This window comes from Heloderma suspectum, chromosome 2 (assembly GCF_057233095.1).
Source record: "Heloderma suspectum isolate Gila_16-S chromosome 2, 16-S_ref, whole genome shotgun sequence".
In the NCBI taxonomy this organism is placed as follows: domain Eukaryota; kingdom Metazoa; phylum Chordata; class Lepidosauria; order Squamata; family Helodermatidae; genus Heloderma; species Heloderma suspectum.
The window spans coordinates 176,000,031-176,017,082 of record NC_139459.1 but is presented as its reverse complement, the minus strand read 5'-3'; the positions used below and the strand labels follow the sequence as shown (position 1 = coordinate 176,017,082).

Genomic DNA, 17,052 nt, shown 5'->3' with positions numbered 1-17,052 from the left:
ACAAATGCACTAAATGCATACTGTGAAATAGAGGAAGTAGCAACCAAAGCTGAAGAACCTGCCCTCACACCCCTCAGCAAGTTTTAGGACTATTGGTTTTGTTTAGGTGTCAAGAATTAGCCACAGTAAGTGATGTACTTCGAGTCTGATTCTGATAAAGGATGGTGAGATACCTTTTTCTCAAGGATGGCATAGCCAGCGTCAGCTGTGGCTGATTCCCGCCTTTCATCCTCTCGTATGGAGGAGACTGGCTGGAAGCTGTTTTTGAAGTTCTCCTTCTGCTTGTTCAGGCTACGGGCCCAACGCTCCATATCCTTTGCAATCTGAGGAAGACAGCCCACAGAAGGAGGGAAAGATGCAGGAAACAGGATGAACAAGTGAGTTCTCAGTTCATACTGAAAGGTGTACTAACCCTTAAAAGGGCTCCTGACTGGAATTGTGCGAGAGGACTGACATTCTACATCCGCACCAAAAAGGCCCCAGGACGTTCCAGAATTGACAATTCCCTTTCTCTCCCTGCCCCTACAGGAAGGGATATTTCTCCAGTGACTCCCTCCAGTCATATTCCAGCAAGCCACCCCAGGCCACGTGGCTTTTTTGGCATCTCCACCACAACAGTGGGCTAAGCCCTTCCCTGTGCAACCGTTCCCCAGTTGCCCAATCCAGAAAGAGAGATGCCCTAGGAGGAGGGCTAGGCCTCTTGAGATGTCCAAGGTAGTGCTGTGACTACTCGACACAGATCTAGAGCCTTGGAAGAGGACTCTGAAGGGCTGTTCAAGGGCTGTCAGGTGAGAGGCAAACAAAAGCTTAGAATAAGCAAGAACAGGCACAGGAAGGGGTACAAATACGTAGCATGAGGAAGAGGATGGTCCTCACCTGCTGGGCTGTTTTTGTTTTATGTTTCTCCTTCTTCTCTTTACCCTCTTTGCCACTGCCACCCCCTGAACCGCTGCCATCCTTGTGGCTGTCACATGCCTGATCTGAAGCTGGTACATAGGTGCGCCGCTCACCTTCCCAGTACAGATACTGCTGCGTCTGGGCATTGTAGTAATACTGGGGAGAGACATTCACACTAAGTCTATAATCACACATGCCAATACAATATGCCATCAAAACCTGGGAGCAGAGTCACTCCCTTGTTGAAGACCACACATTTCAGTATCTGCTTATAAGAGGAGACTGACTTTCCACTAGCTACTCACATCTCTTTGCCATGCCCAGAAAGCAGCAAGATCTGTCCAAGAGCAGCTCAACTCACCTGGGAATTAGGGTCATAGTACAGGCCAGTCAGGGGGTCATAGTAGTAGCCAGAGCTTTCATCATACTGATATGTGGACACATCTGGGACAGCTAGAGTTGGACAGAGAGGAAGTGGGAGATGAATTAAATGGCAGCACCTCACCCAGAAGAGCACACTATCTAGGGCCTGTTGCCCACCCTCCAAAGCTAGGAATATCTGGCTCCCTGCCCCCAGTAGGACTTGAATTTACACTAATCACATCCTCCCACCCCTCAGTTCTCTCCAGACTTTGGCACTCACGGTACTGTGTGTAAGGTTCTTGCCCTACAGAGCTGGTAATAGGCAGACTGGAAGTGCTGGTGGATACACATGAAGTTGCACTGGAGGGCTGAGCAGCATTAGGCACATCAGGCTTCAGCATAGCTGGTGAGACTATGGTGTAAGACTGAGACCGTGGGAGAAAACACAGAAAGGGAAGGGGGGTCAGTCAGTACCGAGAACATAAGCCCTGCTCTAACACATGCAGAGAACCACCCCAATTGTACCTGAGCAGTAGCAGCATCTCCCGTGGCAGAACCTGTCCCTTCAGTGCTGCCAGTTGGCTGGTATGTGACTGGTACAGCAGCAGTCTGGCTGGTACGGGGGAAAGTCGGTAAGACAGGTACAGGGTCTATGCCTGGCACACCAGGCTCCAGAGATGCCTCAGCTACTTCCAAAGAGGTAAGACAAAAAGGCAGAGCATGGTCAGTCAGGAGGCAGGAAAGAACGAGAGAAAAAGGAGGAGGAGGCTGAGGTACTTTACCTGCTCCCAAGCCTTCCCCATGAATTTTGTCAGCCTTCCCAACAGCCACTGCCCCAGATGTGCCAGCCTGTGACTGAGAACCTTTCAAATATGCTTGTGAGTACATTGCGGCCTCCAATCCCTGAGTGCTGTAGGCCTCATCCTGCTGGTAGTAGCCATAATCTACAGACTGCTCGTCCTGAGCAGCCCAGGCTGCCTCACCACCCTGTGATGCCTATCAGAAAGATCAAGTGAAAAGAAATGAGTTATTAAGGCAGTGGTTAAGTTTCTTCCTATCAGGAAAAAGCTTCAAACTTGCATGCCAAGATTCTCTCCTCCCACCCCCTTTTAAACTAATGAGTATTAGAATGCTTTTCAATACCCCATGTCTCTAAAAGTATTTCTTAGCCTGTTCCAAAAGTTCTGAATTGCAGCAGGTTTCTACATATATTAGATACAAAACCAAAAAACATATAACTGGTGGCAGTGGCCTAGATCCAGAGATCTCACCACATGAATAAGAAAGCATTTCTGCTTGTGCACAGGGTGAAGTGTGTGTTTGCTGATTTTTCAATACCCTGTCCTCAGATCAGCCAGTCTGAGGGATCATCCAGAAGAGATTTGAGGGGAGGAGACTTGGGAGACACTCACACCCCCCCAAAGTGCCTCCAGAATCCACAGCAGGTTCTTTGGATCCAAACACTAATGTCAGCCTCAACAAAATATTCTTAGACCACTTCCAGAAGAGGTTCAGGCTTTGACAAGCCCTCAGGGAAAAAGGAATTCTACAACCGCTGAGAACTTTTCACCACACGCCTTCTTCACCAGAACTGAATGAATAGATTGTTTTAAATGGGCTTGTGAAAGGATACAGGGATGGCAAAAGGAAAATATTTTCTGAATTTCTGTTCTGCTCTATAGACAAGAGGTAGAATCATAGAATCACAGAATAGTAGGGTTGGAAGGGACCTACAAGGCCATCGAGTCCAACCCCCTGCTCAATGCAGGAATCCAAGTCAGAGCATCCCTGACAAATGGCTGTCCAGCCTCGTCTCGAAGGCCTCCAGTGTGGGAGAGCCCACCACCTCCCCAGGTAATTGGTTCCATTGTCGTATTGCTCTTACAGTCAGGAAGTTTTTCCTGATGTTCAGCCAGATTTACTTTGGTAATTTACTTTGGATAAATAAAAATGCTTTTGGTGTTCCTGGAGGGAGGATCTTACCCAAAAGATGGAATGAGCTCCTGACCATGAGGGGGAAACAATTTCAAGGGCACATGTGTTTAAAAATGTGTATCCTGCATTCTCAGTCCAACAAACTTTTAAAGGAGCTGCTTTCAGGTCAGTTTTTGAAATTGAAACCAGGACCTTATTTCCAGGGCCAGGAAAGCAATATTTTTAAAATGCATATCTCACTTTTCTTTAGAAGGAAAAATTCATGGCATTAGCAAAAAAAAAAGGCAGTCAAAAACAAAAACAGCAGTCAAAAACCAATATAAAAGTAAGTCTGCAGGAAAAAAAAAGGTCATCTGCAAAGCAGTGGAAAAGACACAGCTTAGTCAGCTTTCTCCACAGGCATTCCTGAAAAGTCACATCTTGATGAAACAGATGACATTCAATAATTAAGGTGCCACAACTGAGAAGAAGCCATACCTCAGTCAGAAGAGGAAGATGGGTGAAATATGTTTCTCACAGCTCACATTTAGTAGTATCTAAATCAGCATACCAATGTTATTTTGGAAAACTGATCTATTTGGTTTCAGTTTTTCAACCACTTTTATATGTTGCTTTGCAATTATGTCATGGTGCAGGGGGATTGGAAATAATGAGATGGGAGAAGAAAACTTCATGCTGTGTTTTCATGTGCTCTCCACTGTGGAAGCACACACACACGATCTTTGGGCTGAAAATCAAATGTTCTAAAATGTGAAGTATCCTATGAATAAGATATAAAATCAACAGAGGTTGCTAGCTCATGGAATTATCATTAAGCCATCCCTGTGTCCATGAGCAGTTCTTGGGTCTCACTCTCCTAGCCCCACTGTTTCCCAGCCACAATGTTACCTGTGAGATAGCCCACTGTGCAGCTGCAATGGCAGTGCTGGCTACGGAAGCAGCACTGATGCGGTTGCCATCCGATGAACTCATGTCCCTGCAAAGAGATACGGGAGTTATTCGTGAAGTTTCCTACAGCAGCAGAAGGCCCCATTCTGGACAAATCACCTCTCTACTCACCGTTTGGAACCTTTGGCAAATTCCACATTAATTGTCTTGCCATCAATGTTCAGTGGTGGATGCAGGGCCTGAAGGATCTGCAGCAACTGAGCTGCCTCCTGGGAAAGAGGAAAGAAACAGGAATGAGACCCTGAGGAAAATGGATTGGCACCATACGCCAACTTCCCATGCAGGCCACACTTCATTTGTTCTGAAGCCTTGGACAGCAGCCCCTGCCCCTCTTGCCCTTTACTGTGCCCCTCAAAGCACCTCATGCCCAGGAGTAATTGTCTTGCTGTCAGCCTATCATGGACCACAGGGACTTCAAAGTCCACAAGCTGGTCTGAGACCTTGTCCAGGAAAGCACATGGGCTATCGCATGACAGCAGCCTATGTAGTTGCTCAAATTCCTGTCTAACACATACACTCTTTTATAAAAAAAAAACCAACAACAACCCACCCACCACCAGATTTCCCCCCCCCGGTTATATTACATGGGCCTTCTTTAAAAAAAAAACACCACTGGTTAGTATTAGATTCAGATTTTGCTCTTTAACATACTGAAATACACAGCTGTAGTCTCTGAAAACGGAATCCATGACTGCATCAGCAAACACATCAGCCAGGATCCAGAGAACCATGAAACTAGTCCCATGAGCCCAAGATGGGCTATAAGCATAGTTTTTTGCAAAGCAGTCTCCTCTTCCCTCATTCCACATTTCTTTTCAAACAGAGTTTCAAACGTATCCTGTGATATGGCATGAAGGACAGTTGTTCAAAGAAAAGTGTGTGTATGTGTGTGTGGGGGGGAGGATTATCAAAAATCCACTGCAATCTCCCCATCTGAACCTAAAGTAGCACTTTAGATCCCAGCCAGTGAACTGAAGCCTTTTCTATTTAAAAGAACCATCAGGAAAAATAGCTAACGTTAAAGCAAGGTATTGTTAAGTAGGACACAACAGGCTATTGTGGCATATTATTAATATTTATGTCAACCACACGGCATGGACATTTATTTTCCATCTCCCAGAGAACCACTGTTCTGCCCCATAACTACCAGCCTCTCCTTTTGGCACTCAGTCTTAAACTATGTCATTTCGTTTGAAAGGATCCTTGAGAGTGATTTATATTCAGAACCAAACAAAATCTATTAATTCCCCCCTCCATGCTCTTTAAGCAGATAATTCTGTAGTGGAAATGGCACATGGGCTGCATGCCCAAAGGTTTGGGATTGTGCTCCAATGTTGTATAAATGGCTTTATTTCATTGCAAACTGTTAGAATTGCTATAGCAACCAATCAAGACGCATGTTTGCTCATGAAATGTATGAACTGCAAAACTAGAAACTTGAATTAAGTTGATCCATCCTACCCTTGCCCTTCCTCTTTTTCTTTTCTAAAGGCCTTTAGTCCCAGTCAGGTGAAGACAGAAGAATGGATATTTGGGAGGGGTGTGGGAGGAGAGACATTTTGGACCCACAGGTTGCAGATGTTGAGTTGGTTTCTACAGCCTTCTTCATGGCCTCCCCCAGACTAAAAGCTCAACACTACCAACCAACTTCTTTATCCTAAACCACTAAATCACCTTCCTATAGACCTGTCTTCCCATCGCCAGCCTCTAAGGTCAGATTGGAACTCTAACAAGCTGCTTGTAGCACTCACCACAATGGTGGAGAGCTGAATGAAAGCAAAACCACGGTTGAGTTGTGTCTGCTTGTCTTTGATAACACGGACATTTGATGAGGAGAGAACAGCATATGGTGCCAAGGCACTTAAAATGGAGTCCATCGTGCTATGAGGATTCAGGTTTCGCAAGATGATGGCTGCCAAGAGTAAGGAACAGCATGGTGGTTAGAACCCTACTCTCATCCAACAGGATTTAGGAATCTGCACAGCTAGGAATGCACCTTGGTTTAACACAGCTTCTATGGGGTCTATAGAATCTTGGCATCTTTTTTTAAAGGGAAGATCAAGTTTCTGGCCTTTATTGTTACAGAGAAAAACTGAAAACACATCAGCAGCTTCTGCTAAATATAGGGAGAAGACACATATCTTCAGAGGCTCAAACAGTACTATGAAAATGCTTTGAGCTCTCTTTTTAACGTACATGTGGTTGTGTAGCATATCTGTGAACTGAGCACTGCTACATACTTCACTGGTGTCACCATCTCATGCTGGGGAACAAAATGCCCTGCAACCAGTTGCCTGAGATATGAGGTTACATTGTTTCCATCTCAGGCAGGGGTATTTTATTTCTCAGCAGCAACAGCAGGAAGTATTGGCAGTGTGGGGGCATATGAGCAATCAAGGAAAGAAAGGACTAAACTGTAGGGCTCTTCTTTCCTGCTCGCTTGCATTCCCCATTGCTATTGCTGCCACCGCCTTCTGCAGTTGTTGGAGAAAAAAGCACTCCATACCAGGTAACCAGTGGTGAGGTGCTTTGCTCTTCAACAGAAGGGGGGAGGCAGCTGTGACAAAGCAGCCAGCCAATGGCTGTAGCATTGTAGCAGCATTCACTGCTGTGCTACAGCCACATGTGTATTAAAAGCAGAGTTCAATTTTTAATGCAACTGTCTTCTCCCATGGTGCCCAGAAGGTCTTCACTCAGCACAGCTCTAAATCCACATTTTTCTACCTTTACAGACTTCTATCCTTTCCCCCCTGCACTTTCCCACAAGTTCCCACACCTTCTTTTCAAATCTTAGACAAAAATAATACAAATTCCAAATCATGCCATGACTAATTCTCAAGAGCAACTGAATTTACTCCAACAGAGGAATCTTGGTTTTGTGGTCAATGTCTTTGGGAGGGCTCTTTAAGCACAAGAATTCAAATTGTGCCATGTTCCTACAATAAAGAGATCCAAATCCCATCAGCATATTACCCTCCATTTTCCACTCAAACTTACTCCTACTCCCCTCTCAGACCTAGAAATCATACCTAGGAGTCCAGGCTCTCAGACTAATTAAATTAATCAGATTCCATTCTAGAGCCAAACCAGGACTACCGCCTTTATACCTAAATCTTACATGCTGCCTATCTACTCTAGTATTAAACTATTTAAATTGCCATGGATTCTGCAGAGTACCTTGGGATTGGTAATTCAGTGAGGTCGAGAAGTCTAACAAGATGCTCTCAGCCTATTTGCAGTTTCACTGGGAAGACGCTATGAAAACTAAACTGGTTTAGATTTGATACTTCAGCTACATATCTGAAGCTCTCACACTGCTGGCAAACTCCATACTCACTGTCATTAGCATTCTCTGCACAAGGTTCAGACATCTGGGCCACAGGCTGAGTGGACAGAGCTGCTGACACCTGGTACGGCTGCGGAAGGGGCAGAAGGCCTTGGCTGAGTTCACGCCCTGACAGAGCCACTAGCTGGTCCAAGCGACTACCAGGGGGTAGCTTCTGCTCAGCTTCTGTTAAAAGGTGAAGGGTCATAAAGGAAAAAGAAATAAAGAGAAGTCTCTATGCTGTAGGCAACCATTGAGCTAAACAGGACCAAGATGTTAAATTTACCAGATCTGGGAACGCCACACTTGAAGCACTTCTCTCTGCGCTTGAAATTCTGCACTCCACACTGTTGAGAAAAACCTCACCTTAAGTCTTTAAGAAACCTTCATATATGACAAAACCATGTAATAAGCGTGATCCTACCAAGCTCTGCTCCTTACTACAAACACACACGCACCCCAATACCTGCTATTCTGCTGCCTTGGTTACATGCCTTTCCTGTATTTCTGGTCCTTATGGTTGTGAAAAAACTTGAAAAGCACTGAAAAATACTTGGCACAATCTCAAAAGCTTGCACGTTGTCATTGCTAGTTTGCCTTGGTCTTTGCTCGTATAGCCAACCTTTCTGGGTTCACTGTACTTCTTTTCCTTCCAGTCCCAGCAACCACTGCCAAAAGCATTCTAAATCCTGCTCTTGGAAACAGAACAATTCAAATAAGCAAATACATTTAATTTGCCTAATTGAGTATGATCATGGAACTTGTTTCCTTGATGCTGAATTTGAGTTTACAAAAGCACTGCCTATTTCCTAGGCAGCCCTTGTCTCTGGAAGAAGCCACAGCAGAGCCCCATTTCTTTTCTCAGCCCCTCCACCCTGCCCCCAGCAGCATAGCACCCATGCCTACTGCTCTGATCACTGCACGGTAACCTCCTTTCTTATACTGATCTCAAAGCAAGTACCTTACTGCAGAGCCAGTCCTCATTGATCTTGGGTTTAGGGTCACTGTAGTGCATGGAGACTTTCTGGCCAAGGATGGTGAGGGAGTGCTGCAGGGAGAGAAACACCACAATGAGACTCTAAAGCAGAGGTGGAGAGAAGGTGCCCATCACTGCCGCAGCAGAAAGAAGGAGAGGTTCAAACCCTTCAGCTGAATGGATGAGGGTGAGGGAGGGAAGGGAGCACAGGCCGAGAGAGGTTTGGAGCTTGGCTACTTGGCTAGCACACACCTAATCTGGCCGACAGAGGCACCTGTCTCTACCCAAGGCACCGGGACGTCCGGCTGCTGTGATGGAGGGAGAGTGTGTCGGAGAGAGACAGAGAGAAAGATGGAGAGAAGGAGAAACAGACAGAGAGAATGCAGCTGTGCTCCGAGACACCGCCGTACAATAGCTCTATGTCACTAGAATGACCTGTCTTGACCTTCTGTCCCGCAAGCTAGAAACAGATGTTTTTATTCCCTCCTCCCAACTCAGAGCCACTATGCCCCCACAATGGGCACCTTCCCCTAACTAGACATCACTCCCTCATTCAGTACAGGTCTCTGCTATGCTTCTGTCGACTTCCATTTAAGGGCATGCTCGGAAGAACACCCAAGGTCCTGGCTGCAAGTCTGTTCAAGAGGTGAAAACATTTGGGAGACCTAGAATAAGATCTTAAGCTATGTACACATCCCCAGATGTTCAATACTTGACTTCCTACTCTATTGTGCCACACATACAACCCCAACTTAACGGCTTACCAATTAACTGTTTCTTTCTAAAGTGGGCTTTGAAAAGTACTACTATATTCAGCTGTAGGCTTTCTGCACCTGGCAAGGGCATCACACGATTACCAGGCCACACACTTCCTAAGAACTAGAGAGCTGAGCCAGACCACGTTCCAAAAGCATTTGCTAGAAGCTGCTAAGTCAAGGCATCATAGGCTAGAACCTTGTTCTGACAGATACAAGAGCCCTGTCTACCTCTGGCCCAACAGCCATCCTACCGAGATAAAATACTGCCACTTTCACGCACTTGTATAAATTGTGCTCAAAAGGAATCCCTCACCCACACTTGCCTGTTTAGCCCCATTTTTGCACATCCCTCCCACATCCGGAGCAAAGTGCATCATCTCAGCCATGCCAGGGCTACATGTGTCAGCTCCCACTGGGGATGCGCACACACGGCCCAGCTACACCGCCAACACAAGAGAACAGGAGGAGAAGGAGAAAATGGCAGAGGCAACTGCCATGATTGCATAAACATTGGAAAACCCAAACAGTTTGGGCTAGGGGTGCATTTTCACCAACTTTATGGCTGTTTGGAAATAAGATTACAGTTTGAAGCTTTGGTCAGAACAGACACAGTTTTGGGTCTACAAGTTTGGCCTGCAGCCACTCACACCTCTACTGTGATCCTACAGTGCTGGAGAGAACATTGGGTCTCGCATAGATGGGCTATCAACGCTGTGAGGAAGGAGAAAAGTCCTCATAGGAAAGCTTCCATCCTACATTCTGACTGCAGTGTAAGAGAACTCACACCCCTGTCACAATAATCTCTGGCAGACTATGGAGAAAAAACAGCCAGCTGACAGGTTGGCCATATTTCACATCTATTGAGACTGTTTACCTAGGCCCTAGGACTGCTGGAGCCTTTGTCACACTGAGAATCATGCATATTTCCAGAGCAGGAGAGAGCACACCGGAGTTTTTCCTGCCCTAGCCCTTATTTCCTACTATCAGGAACTCCTCCAGCCCCCACTACTGTGGATCAAAGCCAGCTCCCTAGCTCCCCTGCTCAAATTGCTAAACCCCATTCTTCTCCCCAACATGGAAATCAAATCCATATGCTAACCCACTGCCTGAGTTGTTAATGCTACTTAGAAGCCCTGACTCGTGTCCCTGCTCTTACACACTAGAACCCCTTTTTTCAGGACTTGAATAGACCCCAGAAGTCCAACTCCCAGTTCCCACTACCCTATTTTGATTCCTGGGACTAGAGACAGTGCAGGATATCTGATGCGAAAACCTAACACCTCTTCCCCATCCCCCTTCAGTGATTCCCTATGGGGAAGGCGGCTGGGGCTTGTCATATGAACCAGGTGTTTGGATTGGTCATTAACAGTAGCAGTACTTGTGGGTTTCAAGTGCAGCAAAGCAACCTGATTGGCTTCCATCCATCGTGTAGCGTCCTGCAAGTGATTAAACTCGACGAAGGCGAAGCCCCGGCTCTGACCTGGAGGACAGCATTCAGATACAGACGCAGTGTGTTAGTCAACAGATCCAGCCAACATCACGCACCCCTGTCGCTGTACCAAATGGGGTGAGGGCAGGGTGTGGGGGAGAAAACAGGGGAGGGTGGAAAGGCACAGAAAGGACACCTAGTTGTAAAGTGGGGTGGTGCAGACTCAGATGCTGGTCACAAAAAGGAAAGCACCTGCTCTTCTGATGATCCTAAACAAGAAATATTTCTGATAGATTGATGCCATTCACTGCTACCTGAACCTCTAGATGTTCTCTCTTTCCCAGAGCTGGAAACAGAATGGTGGAGTTCCAACTCCCAGTCCAGTGCCTTTATCAGTCAACTCATAATACCTCCAAAGGGCACAAGGGCTTGACAGAGAGTGATGGCTCCAAGCAGATCTATTCCCACCATTTTGGCTAGCACTAATGTTTTCTGTTATCTACCTACCACGTTTTTCATAGTGTAAGCAACAGCTGTTCAAAGCATCTGTGCAGGCAGCTCCTTCTTACTGTCACATTATGGCCCTTGTGTCACTATTCTCTGCAGCTGCAGTGCCTGCTTAACTTTGGGAAAAGCTCCAAAAAACACCTATTACATAAGAGCACTGACAGCAAGAGGCCCAGCAGCAACCTTATCTTCAAGAGATACAAAGTTGCAGTCTGTTGGATCTGAACCTGGGAGATTTGGGTTCAAATCCCAGATCAACCTTAAGACTCACTGGATGACTTTGAGTCACTCTTAACCTCAGTGTCCCACCTGTACAACTGAAATAGTGCTCTCACTCACAGAGCTGTTGCAAAGAAGCATGAGATAAAGAAATGTTACCTGCCATAAATCTAAACACAAACACAAGTAACATCATGTGCCTAGGTTGGAAAAAGGTCAGTACAAACCCAGAGAAGGGGCACTAAATGCAGCCAGCTAAAATGGTAATGATTAGCCTTTCCCCCACTTTCTCAGTTAGCAATACTGAAATTAAGCATAATGTTGGGAGTCTATGAAATGGCAGGTTATTTTAGGATGGCAAACAATGTGTTTAAAGGAAACTGAGCAGACACAGACAAGAGCAGTCTGCTAAGGGTTGGTCTCAAGAGGTTACAACTCTCTAGAGCTTTTTTATTCTCAAGGTCTGCAGGTTCCTTGTGGAAATGGGCTTTTCATAAATAGGAATGTATTGCAATTTTTATTTGCTTCTCTCAGCCTTTGGCTGCCCATGGAAGCAGGGTGCCTTTCTGTACCCTCCATCTTGCAGTACCTGCCAGCCCTTCTCAGGCCTGGTACAACACAGGGCAGATACAGAGGACTATAGTCACATATTCAACTCGTTTTAAAAAAAGAAAAGATACACAACCCTGACTCATAGGCAGCAAATGTGTGTGTGCGAGATATGTAGGGAGCAACCTTGCAGAGAAGGAGTGCACTTACCTGATTTGTTTAATACTTTCTTCTAAAAATACTCCTAAGCTACAGACTGACAGATTCTCCTTGGAGCAGACTAAAGCAATCTTTTGCCATCCTTGCACTTTTCAGTGCCACCCCAACTTGCTGGAAACCTGCTTTCCTTAATGTAGGCATGCAGAACTTATGATCCACCAAATCAAACAAGCTCACCAATCAAGTACTCTTAACTGAGAAGTGTTTGCAATCCTCCCCCTACCCCCAGGGAAGGTTTATCAAATCCCTAGTGGGCCACATATGTCAGGAGGGCTACATTCAACTTGGTAGATCAAAAATTGTGTAACCTATCTTTGTATCTGTTCCATCAGTACTGTTTTTAAAAAGGAGCCTAATTTAGGCTGCAAAGAATCCAAGAAGGTTCCTTGCAAGCCAACATGTCTGTTCAAATGGAGGACATAGTAAATATCCAAAGGAGTCATCCTCATCCTTCATCACTGTATTTGTGTCTGTATTTGTGTTGTGTGAACAGAGAGGTCAAGCGAGAAAGGCAGAAACCAAAGAAGAACTGATCTTTATATGGAAAGAAATGTTCAGCTGCTAGTTCTCAGGAGGCTCACACATACACAGAGTGCAATGAAGCTTGGAAAAGAACAGGATCCAGGACTAGGCCCAGGCCCCAATGTTCCACTATTTTTTCAGGCCAATCACATAGCAGAAGAGCTACTGAGTCCCAGGTTTGCAAGATGCTGATGACGCAGAGCTACAATAGCACTTTTAGGGGCTACTTCTCAATCCACTGCTGACATCTGAAAGCCTGATTGATCCTAAATCCTGTGGGGAATGTACACATCAAGACCACAACTAAATCTTTAATGCCACAGGGCAAAACTGCTCCACATGCACACACATCTGGTATACCACACTCTAGTTTACAGTGTTTCACACGGTAGGTGAAACACTACAGCCACACCACAAGAAGGGACAAGACAGAACTGTGAACGGGAGCTCACCTGAAGCTTTATTCCGCATCAGCCGCACCTCACGGGGCTGGAATCCATGTGCCTGTAGCTGGGCCCGGATCTGCAGAGGCATAGAGGGAGTCAACAATACCAATACTAGGGTGTATTAAGTAGAGAAGAGTCACTGAAAGAAAGAGGCAATCATCATGAGTTACTGCAAGGACCCAAGAATGGTGCCTCTCCGCTCAAACCTCTAACATACATCATTCTCAGTGGCAGACTGGGGCAGCATCCTCAGCATGATGATGCTGCTAGCTTTCTGTTCTTCCTCTTCTTGCTCAGTTCGGTAGTCCTGGTCCCGGTAGTCGCCATCGCCAGGAAATCCTAGCTGCTCACTGGGGCTGTCTCGTTTTCTGCGTTGTGTCTCTGATCCAGAGGAGGCCTCATAGGAATCCTGGGCAAGAACAGCACAGAAGAGGCAGGGTAGAGAGGCAAGACTGACCTTGACAGAGAAGAGGCCAGTCCTGCCTAACAATTTCCTATTCAAGGTCCTAGCAACCACAGCACGACCAGTTTCCTGCGTCTGCCTATGGTGGCACCAGGACAAGCACTCCTCCGAACACACATAATGACCTGGTTCAGACTGAAGAATAAGCCAGGCTTCTAGGAGTACCTGGCTTATCCTGCTTGAGCAGCATGCTACTGCATGCTGCCTGATTGCTCCCTCTTGGCTCCTCCTGCAAGCGGAAGTGGCTAAACAAACCACAGACTTTCCAACCATGGTTTCTTTATCATTACATGTGAGCCAGGAGCTCTGGCTTGTCTCTCCCCAGACAAGCCAGAGTGATAAGCCAACAACAAACCATGCCTCATGACACTGGCTTGTCTGGGGAGAGACAAGCCACAGTTCTCATTTTCCACATAACAAACCATGGACAGAAGGTCCATGGTTTGTTTAGCTATTCCTGCTTGCACTCCACCTCCCAAGAAGAGGGAAATCCCAAAATGGACCAGCATCTTCCAAGAGGCCCATCCTAACTTACCTCCACACTATGTTCCTCAGAGGAATCATCATAATCATTGGTAGCCTCCTGGCTGTTGAAATCTCGCATGTAGGATCGATAATCCATATCTCTGTAGTCGTGGTCTCTCTGGTTCCGGCCTTCTGAGCCTTCATCCTGGGTCTGGTCAACAGCACCATATCGACCTGTCCGGTCCCCACGACCACCTCTAGAGTGTATAAAAGGAAGGTGATGTACTGAGAACTATGCTGAGGCATCACTGCCAATAATGACAATGAGAGGAAAGTACCCCCTATTAAGCCCCTTTGTCAGGGCTCCCTAAGATCACCACTGAGAAGCACAAATAAAAACTGACAAGTCTCTTCTTGAACAAACCAGGTGTTTACCATCTGTTTTCATGAAGCAAATACTAAAAGGGATTGTTCCTCCGCCCCAATCTCAGAGCTTGCATTAAAGCAGGGGTAGGGAACCTGTAGCCCTCCAGATGTTGTTTGACTCTAGCTCTCACTATTTCCAGCCAGTAAGGCCAGTGGTCAGGGATGATGACAGCTGTAGTCCAACAGCATCTGGAAGTCCACAGGCTCCCCACCCCTGCACTAAAGCTAGCAAGGTTACAATCTAAAGCACTTTCATGACAGGGTGTAGATGCTAAATGCAACTAACATCCAAGCTCTGGTGGCTGGTGAGAACCATGGAACCCTCTGTATCTATGTCCTGATATCGAAGAGCTGATTCATATGTAACTGCAGTAGTACGAGAACTGTTTTCGCATGCAGTTCCAGTAGTATTTGCTTGGATGCAGAAGCCACGTGAGCGGGGCCAAGGATATGTTTCCTTCCCACCCAAAGGGCTCCCTTGCTGCAGTGAATTGTCCCAGAGCCTAACAGCAGAGTGCAGTGTAAATAGGAGCACCCATCCCTGGTGCATTTTGACAGTAAGCTCTCAAAATAGGATCCAGTGATCTACTACTATTTGTGGCACCTCTGCATCCTGCCCGAGCAAACTGAAGCTGGAGCTGCAGGCCAGGGCTTTTCATTTCCTTCTGCGGTTCCAGTGATTCAAAAAATGGGATTCCCCAGCTGTAGGTAAGGCTTTTCATACAGCAGCTCCCCAGTATTAACAAATATCTTTCTATAGCTACTTTCTGAAGAAGTAGGATACATTATGAAGACTCTACTTTACACTAAACCTTTTCTTCACATGAAGAATAATGGGGGGAAATGAGAGTTAAAAGTTTATTCACATCAACTCACAAACTAAAAAGCCCTTTTATGTTGCATCACAGCACTCCTCAGCAAGACTTCATGGTACGTGGGGCTCAGCACACAGAGGTTGGCACTCCACCCACTTTATTGCAGCACTGTGCCCTCCCTCCACCCCAACCACTGTTAATAGAGATGCTGAGCTCAACAGTGACTAAAGAGAGACTGCCCTCAATTTAGGTTTCCACCTAATTTTCAACACAGCAAAGCAGACCTAGATAATTCCAGCAATCACTATAACATCATCATCTGTTGCCGTGGGAATAACAAAGAGACCTTATATCTTCCCAGGGCCCTGAAGTAATTGAGAAATACTTTACCTCCTCTCATACTCCATTGCTACCCGCAAAGTGCAAGTGCTTCAGGAATCTCCCAATGCCAGGCTCTTCAATGGGCGGCTGCCATTCCAGTAGGTCACAAGAAGTGGGATCTAAATTATCTCTGCAGGGAAAACAGAAGAATTCAGCAGTGTTTTTAGGTCCAGATTCTCACTGTAATTTGATAATAACAGTAATAAGAACAAGCACCATCTTTTAAATCAAATATCAATGGCCCTGTAGCTTCACATGTGCATATACACACCTCATCTAGTTATTTTTCAGACCTGCCATTTCCCCAAGTGCTAACGTACAGTTCCATAGGCATTCTAAGAATCAACCTCTTCAGCTTTACAAATGCCCATACTGACATAAATACTGAACCATTCTGGTATCTCAAGTTTAGACATGCTCAAAACTTAAGCTCAGCCTTTTATCACTAGTTATTATTAGTGATAAAAGTTATTATTAGTGATAAAATAAAAATTATTATTATTAATCTGTAAATGGGTGTGGCTTACCTCACAGATTAAAAGGAGACAAAAAATACTGTCATTTTTCCTGAACTTTACATAAGGACAATATCATTAGAACCACCACACAGCTCTGCGACAACAGATTCCTTCAATTTACTGGAAGGCAAGATTATCATTCCAAGCTCTTGGAAGGGAGCAAGTTCTAGTAGTTTAATCAGGTGTGCCTAGCAGCCAAGCTTCTACAGATATATTCCTAGCTTTATTATCAACTGGCTGGTGACCTTGATCACGTCACTATTGTGTCCATCAGAGAGATAATTCTCTTCTGTATTTGAGAGGTTTGAGAGAGATTTAGAAAGATTTATGAGTCTAAAGCACTTTGAGCCTCAACACACAAAGCCAACATAAATTTTTTAGCTTTGCTGTTTTAAATCTGTATTTTAAACTCCTGCACTGCTGCTGGGTTTTATTGTGGTTGTATTGTTATATTGTGGTTTTAATGTTCTATATATTTTAAATTGTTTTATTGTGTGTTGTTTGGTTTTAATTTTTGTGAACCGCCCAGAGAGCTTCAGCTATTGGGCGGTGTAGAAATGAAATAAATAAATAAACAAACAAACATAAATACAGCAAAAAGAAAATCCCTTTATAAATGAAGTGTTCTCCCTCACTCTCATGTTGCACTCCAGGATTAATTACATTTTTTAGAGGCAACAATTACTTACGAAAAGAAGATAGCCCTGTTAGTTTACAACACATAGAAATTAACACAGTCAAGGCAACAGAAAATTACAAATTGCTCATTCCCTCTACAAGTGCCATAGCACTAGCAGGCTTCTTTTACTAGCAAATCATACACTATTTGGACAGACTACAAACATCTGTGGATAAACACACTATTCTCACTCACATACAAAATCTGCCATT

The 17,052-nt window shown here is 45.3% G+C and overlaps 2 protein-coding genes across 7 annotated transcripts in view; both read right to left on the bottom strand.

The window, feature by feature from the left end:
• LOC146353374 (synaptonemal complex central element protein 1-like) overlaps positions 1–17,052 on the bottom strand; it is a 615,017-nt gene that overhangs the window by 166,660 nt on the left and 431,305 nt on the right. The window lies entirely within an intron of this gene.
• RBM10 (RNA binding motif protein 10) overlaps positions 1–17,052 on the bottom strand; it is a 29,358-nt gene that overhangs the window by 4,230 nt on the left and 8,076 nt on the right. For all 6 annotated transcript variants that reach the window (XM_084836286.1, XM_084836288.1, XM_084836287.1 and 3 more), the window contains 17 exons: positions 15,653–15,773; positions 14,092–14,278; positions 13,311–13,502; positions 13,100–13,169; positions 10,609–10,682; positions 8,430–8,516; positions 7,755–7,815; positions 7,481–7,654; positions 5,895–6,055; positions 4,255–4,352; positions 4,084–4,171; positions 2,043–2,256; positions 1,786–1,946; positions 1,541–1,685; positions 1,259–1,350; positions 877–1,053; positions 174–323 (listed from right to left, as the gene is read on the bottom strand). In XM_084836286.1, the coding sequence (XP_084692412.1) occupies positions 174–323; positions 877–1,053; positions 1,259–1,350; positions 1,541–1,685; positions 1,786–1,946; positions 2,043–2,256; positions 4,084–4,171; positions 4,255–4,352; positions 5,895–6,055; positions 7,481–7,654; positions 7,755–7,815; positions 8,430–8,516; positions 10,609–10,682; positions 13,100–13,169; positions 13,311–13,502; positions 14,092–14,278; positions 15,653–15,669 (2,148 nt within the window). In that variant the 5' untranslated portion in view covers positions 15,670–15,773. The remainder of the gene's footprint in view (positions 1–173; positions 324–876; positions 1,054–1,258; positions 1,351–1,540; positions 1,686–1,785; positions 1,947–2,042; positions 2,257–4,083; positions 4,172–4,254; positions 4,353–5,894; positions 6,056–7,480; positions 7,655–7,754; positions 7,816–8,429; positions 8,517–10,608; positions 10,683–13,099; positions 13,170–13,310; positions 13,503–14,091; positions 14,279–15,652; positions 15,774–17,052) is intronic.